We start from the raw sequence: 7,109 nt of genomic DNA on the forward strand, positions 1-7,109 counted from the left end.
CCACCGCAAGGGGGGAGGGGGGTGGTCAAAACCCGCCAAAAAACCGTCACGTGGTTTGGGTACGATCCCTTACTCTTCCATTTTAATTCCGATCGTCTTCGGGTATAAAATGTTTTCGTTTTATTTCATCAAGAAGAACCTTGTAATAAGTTGTCAAAACCCCCCTCCCCTTCCCTTTCCCAAACTTACATACGTAAACCATTCCACATATCACGTTAGTTCCCTCTCAACGGAGACACGTGGAACTGTGCAGGACGCGTTCCGCAGCTATAAAAATCAGAGAAATGCACTGAGTTTGACTAACTGGCGATTTGATCACTTGTTATAGAGCGTTGAAGTCTTGAGTTGAGCGCAAGCTGCCGCCCGTCTCCTTAGCCCCACACGGAATTGCACGCCCCGCGCTCAGAATCGCACGCGCAGAGCACGGCACCACACAGGCAGCGCACGGAAATTCGCACGGGCCAGGCACGGCTAATGCACCGGTACCGCACGGTTGTGCACGGATCTTTTTTGATAGGGGAACACAAACAATCAAGTTTTAAAGACTTCCCACTTTTCCAATTTTCAACACTCAATATTTTGAAGTGAATAATTGAATGATTTTTCTTTGTATGTGTGCATACGACTGTTCGTTGAATTTCAGGGGCCGATTAACGCGTTAGCGTAAGAAGAGCGATGCGCCCCAACGGAAGAGTCCGATCTGCTTTGCTGCTGAACCAAAGGAGTTCGATCTGCTTTCGGCGCTCGTCGACCGCTCCGCATAAACTCTATGATATCTCGAAGCTTGTGAGCGAAAGGGTATATGTTTTAGTGTGTACACATTCGTAAAGGACAGGGTGACAGGCTACTCTTTTTATGTTGCGTATATTCAAAATATACGAGGAGTTATAGCCCTCCAAAGATGCCTGACTTTCCAAGGCAGAAAAGCAGATCGGACTCTTTTGGTTCGGCAGCCAAGCAGATCGAACTCTTTTGGTTCAGCAGCAAAGCAGATCGGACTCTTTCGTTAGGGTGCATCGAGAGAGTACTACACTCGCCGAACCGTCCTGATAACGACATCACTCATTCAAAATGAATAAAAATTCAGGTGGAATCAGGCACACTAAGTTTTGCACTGCTGAGTATTGTACTAAGTTGCAAAATAACTATAAAAGCAAATAATTTGTTCCCCTGATGCCGGAGTATATTACGCTGTTAATAATAGCTGTTATAAAACCTGCAATTTTGAGATAACTCTGGATACCTCGGCAGAAATTCAAACTATTGGCTGTGTTTGCTGCAGGCTGTACCAAGTTGCCCATGCAGTTATGGAGGGGCCGGGGCGTTAATTGGCGCTGTGCGCCTCGCTGTGCGCCTCGCTGTGCGCTGTCACGCAATTGTGTTCGTTGCAGTAGCGTGTTTTGTGACATTTAGTTGGGCACTGCCAGTTAGTACGACCTTTGCAACGCCCACTGCAACACTATGATATTCGTGTTACTTGCAGGTGTCGTGGTATTCCTGTCAGTCGTATGCGAAGGCCAACGCCTGAACAGTATTGCGGTATGCATTAAAACGGACGCATACGTCCAGAAAAACAGTTTTCGTTTAGCTTCTGTTCATTTCAGCAACTGCTAAAACAGTTGATGGCATTATATTTTGTTGGCTGAGCGATTAGCGAAGCCTATTACTCCAGTGATGATCAAAAAGTTTCGCGTCTGTCTGTCTGTACACACGATAACTCAAAAACAGTTTGAGCTAGGAGACTCTTATTTTGGTAATTGTCTACTTTAGTGACTCCTCGAGCTGGATAGTCAATCAAGTAAACAATCGGAAGGGGATTTTTACTGATTTTTTCCGATTTTTTCCCTACGATTTTGGAGAGAATTGACGTAAATCGGCCAGAATCGGGCAAAATCGAGCAAAATCGGGCAAAATCGAGCAATCGGCCTTAATCAGGATCTCTCCAAAATCGTCGGGAAAAAATCGGAAAAAATCAGAAAAATTCGGTAAAAATAAAGAAAAAAAAAAAGAAACTGTAGCCAGGACCTTGGCCAACGGATCTGTGCGCGATGCGCACATGCACATACCTGCACCTGCCGCCGGTCCTGCTGCAGGCGGGCCGATCTTGTGCACAAGCTAGTTGTGCACAGAATGTCTGTGCACGCGGTTCGCACTGCACAGGACCGCTTTATCACGGGAAAAGCTAGGTTCAATGCAATTTTATACCGTTGTCACTAAGTGCCCCGACCTCTGTCACTAACTGCCCCGGGCCGGGGTACATAGTGACAAATGCAGGGCTCCAGTTCAAGCTACTTTGTTTGCACACTGGCTCGTAACTCATCGAACCACCACCTGCATTACCTCGGCAAAGGTTGCAAGTAACTATCTAAGCTTTCGTGCTCAACATTTCGCCGAAAATAAGCGAAATAAGCTCGATTTCCAAAAAGTGTCACTAACTGCCCCACCCTCCCTTACTTAATGACGTCAAGCGGAGCAGCGTGGAGCAGCCAGAGGCGCCCCCCATCCGAATCACGTCCCACAAACTGCAGCAGATCCCTCAGGTGGGTCCACAGGGAGGTCTACGGGCTGTAGTCGTCGTCCGTCACCTCGTCCGTCACACGTTTTGTTATGTTCTGTGTAGGTCGTTCTGGCCAAGCTGCCGAACGACGCTGCCATCAAGAGAACTATCAACCGGACTCGTCAGGCCACCCTTCCTCGCAACCCCAAGACCCTGAGAGACCTGCCAGAAATTCCTAGAGAATTCATCCTTACGCTGATGGGAGACGTCCTCCTCCTGTGGGATTCACTCGACGACGACGCCGACGAAGAGGTGGAAGAAAGGCGGAGAAGAAAGAGAATACTCATCTTTAGGACACGGGACTGCCTGCGCAAGCTCTGCGCCTCTTACACCTGGCTACTAGACGGAACATTAAAATCAGTCCGGCCCTGTTGACCCAGCTCTTCACCAGGGCTGTTCACCAGGGAATGTTCGGCAGTGCGGCCTTCCCCTTCGTCTACGCCCTGCTCCCGAACAAGGAACAGGCGTCCTACACCACTGTGCTGGAAGTGGTCCTGGACAAGTGCAGGGCGGCGCGGATCCGCTCACCTGACCCCACCACCGTGGTCAGTGACTTCGCGGTCGGCATCATCAACGCCGTCGCCACCGTGTTCCCCCGACGCAGAACTTCGGCTCTGCTTTTTCCACCTGGGCCAGACATGTCCAAGATGCTGGCCTCCAAGTCGCCTACCGTGACCCCGATGACAGGTCAGTCAAAGAGGCTGTCCACCAGATCCTGAGTCTAGCCTTCGTGCCTCCTGCCGACGTCGGAGAGGTTTTCGCTGAGCTTCGAGAGATGGTGCCCGACACTCTCCTCAACATCCTGGACTACTTCGACGACAATTACGTCAGAGGACGTCGTCTTCAAGGTCATCGGCGTGCCCAGAGGCCAAGATACCCGCCGGTTCAACACCCTGGTCGGCAAGGACCATCCCTCCATCCACGCGCTCATCAAGTTGCTGCAGAAGGAGCAGGGAAACAGTCAGCGGCAGATGGCTGACCTGGAGCTGGGAAAGGTAAACCTCTCACACAGAAAATAAAAGATAAAAGTAAAATGACCACTCGACTAACAGCACTTGTCCAGGTCGTGAAGCATCTGAAGTACCGTATGGTGACTGAGCGGCTGCAGCGGATCAGCGCACGCTACGAGGAAATGAAGGCAGAGGGCAGAAAAATCGACTACTTTCGAGCATGCGGCAACAACCTTACCCTTTAGTGGGCGAGCAATAATAAGGTGGACCACGTGGTCATGGGGTCAAACTTTTTTGGATTTAAAAAAATGGGTGCAAAAATAGTGGGCAAGGTTGAGTTGGGTAAAACAGGGGGTGGGAGAACGGCGTTGGGTGAACCGTCGTAGGTCCCGTAACAGTGTTTCGTGAGATATCGCGAAGCCTGTTACGCGAGACGTGGTCTGGCGTACATCTACCTAGTAATAACAAAAGAGTCTGAAGGCAAATGTGACATATTTATATCCTTGTTTTTCACTGGTGCACCAAAGAGCTATTTGTAAGCAGAATTACTACACTCACAGGCCGACCCTCCGCCATTTGGCTGCAGTTTCTCTTTATCGGCAGGCAACTGCGTTTAGCAGACTCTGGCTCTGCTTGGACTGGCCTGCCTGCAAAATTTGTCAGTTGCCGGTGATTCAAGTTTATGTGAACTGACGTCCTAACCCTCATTGAAGTTAAAGTTACCCTGGAAAATAGAGCATTCCGGTAAACCGAAAAGAAAGAAGAGAAAGAAGAAGCAAAGCGTTCTATGAGAAATGTACGGTGCCCCCTTGGGAACGCATGAACGTAATCCATCGTAAGCTAGATATTCTACGTCGCCTGAGAGTGAAAACTATTGTCATTAACTCTCAGACGAATTTAGACATCAGATAAGCCGTTTAACCGTTTTAAACGACCGTGGAGCCGACGCACCACCGTATATTTCTCATACTCGCCTTTGCTTCTTTCGTCTGTTCTTCTTTCTCACGTCCTCACTTTACCGAAATGGTCTATTTAGACCTCTGGCTCTGACTCACAAGCACTTCTTAACAAGCAGGCCCACCCTTCCGCCAAACGCAGTTGCCAGCTCCACTTCGCTGCGCCGGCAACTCCGTGACTACACCCCACCCTTCTGCTTTGCTTAAGAAAAATACAAAAAAAAACGAACGAGCGCAGTTTTTCGATTGTATTGTTTGTCAAAAAGTCTTAAAACTTGACTTTTCCCCATTGTTTTCATTATATCCGACTCTAGGGCCGAAACAGGGAAAGATACGGCAAATCCGAGGAGGGTTGCTGATCCAGAATGTGGTGACTTAGGGGGGGTACTTCCTCTGTCATTTAACTAATGGACGCCTCTTTGGACGTCTTTATGTGCAACGTGGTCATTTTCGCCGTATTTTCGTCGCAAGAAGAACTCTAGCGCCCAAACGGTGCAAGATAGAGTCGAACGGATAAAATTTTCGTCCAAAGGACTGTACTCTCACGAGTTACTCCTTAGGAGACCATAAAAAAAGAAAATTTCCTACTTTTTGGACCAACCCCTATTTCTTTGTTACCCCCTTTCACCCCCTTTTGGGTGGTTGCAAAGATTTGCACCAGGCGTTTCGTTGTCTAGGAGTGACCCCTAAGATACCCTGAAATTTGTAGACATCTAGCTCACCTCCTTCCTCTTACACGGACGACGGACGGACACGAGAGCGGTGCTTCACCGTTACATCCCTTTCTCGTGTCTACGGGGTAAATTTTAAGAAACGACGGGCTTTGCGGGCCGAAGGCCCGTTACATCATTTGATTATGTTCTTCAGCAAATCGCGTGACAGAAACGGTCGGGCCGCAGGCTCGACAATCGCCGCCGGCAGGCCAAGCAGGCCCGGCCCCTGCCGAACGGAGTTGCCGGCGCAGCGAAGCGAAGCTTCTTATAAAAAAGGGTCTTTCGTTTACAACGCTGCGATTCATAATTATTTTTTAAGTAAATTTCTTCAAAACTCTTGTCGACCCTTGTATTTCACAGGTCTGCCCCCTTTAATATTAGTGTGTGTCGTCTGGGCACGTTTTTCGATTTTAAAAAAATTACCCCTCCAAATTTTGTCCTTTTTTTGATGTAGGTTCCGAGAATGACTTCGTTTTTCCCGTGCGACACGGTCTTCAGGTGGCAACCTTCCCTCAAAGTTGGAAAAACGACGACTTTTGCACGAGAAACGCCCGGTATGGACGGAAATCGGTTCAGAGCGTCATAGAACTGTCCGATTGGTACCAGACGTTTCGCAAAGGAACAAAGAAACTTTTTTGGGCCCCACCAGCCCTTCTTGACCCAGCACAGGGCGCATCTACTTCGTTAAAGACGAAAATTAACCCAAAATGCGCCATATATGCTCCAATAAACAAGGACCACGACCAGGAGGGGTGACGTAGTCGACCAAGCAGCAGTGTTTTTGAGTGTCTGTATCACCAAAAGTACAGGGCAGGAGTCGGCAAATTTTCAGATTGGTGCAGGTGGCTGCAGCGGGGGGATAGGGAAGGTGGGAGAGCGGTCTGAGATAATGAAAACCAGATTAGGGGTGTCAGAAAGCCACCATAGAGCAATATAATTATGAAATTCGTAATCTACGTGCAAAACTGAATCTAGCAGTGTAGCGCTCGTTACTGTGTCACCAATTTTTTTTTCACGTCGGCCACCCCTAATCTGATTTTCGTCATCTCAGCCCGTTCTCTACCTTCCCTATCCCCCCGCTGCAGCCACCTGCACCAATCTGAAAATTTGCCGACTCCTGCCCTGTACTTTTGGTGATACAGACACTCAAAAACACTGCTGCTGGGTCGACTACGTCACCCCTCCTGGTCGTGGTCCTTGTTTATTGGAGCATATATGGCGCATTTTGGGTTAATTTTCGTCTTTAACGAAGTGGATGCGCCCTGTGCTGGGTCAAGAAGGGCTGGTGGCGCCCAAAAAGTTTCTTTGTTCCTTTGCGAAACGTATGGTACCAATCGGACAATTCTATGACGCTCTGAACCGATTTCCGTCCATACCGGGCGTTTCTCGTGCAAAAGTCGTCGTTTTTCCAACTTTGAGGGAAAGTTGCCACCTGAAGACCGTGTCGCACGGGAAAAACAAAGTCATTCTCGGAACCTACATCAAAAAAGGACAAAATTTGGAGGGGTAATTTTTTTAAAATCGAAAAACGTGCCCAGATGACACACACTATTTAATATACTTCCAGGCATACTCTGAAATAACTCCGAACGTGTCCGCAATGATTTCGCTTTAATTTGTGATAGATCGGAAGCAGCATGTGAAGTACAACAAAACAACGAAATAAATGTTGTTGTTTTTTGGCTGAGCGATTAGCGAAGCCCATTACTCCACTGACCGGAAAAGTTTCATTCTGTTTGTCTGTTTGTCTGTTTGTCTGTTTGTCTGTTTGTCTGTTTGTCTGTCCGCACGATAACTCGGGAAAGAATTGGGAGAGCGATCTGGGAATTTCAGGGTCGTTTTGTATCATAAAAAGACAGATCGAGTTCGAAGATGAGCATTCTAGCTCAAAAATTGACTTTTCAAAAAATCAAAAACCAAAGGTTGCTAAATA

At 48.1% G+C, this 7,109-nt stretch overlaps 1 protein-coding gene across 4 annotated transcripts in view; it reads left to right on the top strand.

The window, feature by feature from the left end:
• The window catches only part of LOC127750534 (uncharacterized), a 133,502-nt gene that overhangs the window by 110,513 nt on the left and 15,880 nt on the right, over nucleotides 1-7,109 (top strand). For 2 of the 4 annotated variants that reach the window (XM_052272462.1, XM_052272461.1), the window contains exon 2: nucleotides 1,434-1,539. In XM_052272462.1, coding sequence (XP_052128422.1) covers nucleotides 1,462-1,539 — 78 coding nt within the window. In that variant the 5' untranslated portion in view covers nucleotides 1,434-1,461. Of the gene's footprint in view, nucleotides 1-1,387; nucleotides 1,540-7,109 lie in introns of those variants that run through there. The other 2 variants (XM_052272459.1, XM_052272460.1) reach the window with 1 other exon arrangement.

The sequence above is a fragment of the Frankliniella occidentalis genome, unplaced genomic scaffold (assembly GCF_000697945.3).
Source record: "Frankliniella occidentalis isolate FOCC.00 unplaced genomic scaffold, Focc_3.1 Scaffold206, whole genome shotgun sequence".
In the NCBI taxonomy this organism is placed as follows: Eukaryota; Metazoa; Arthropoda; class Insecta; order Thysanoptera; family Thripidae; genus Frankliniella; species Frankliniella occidentalis.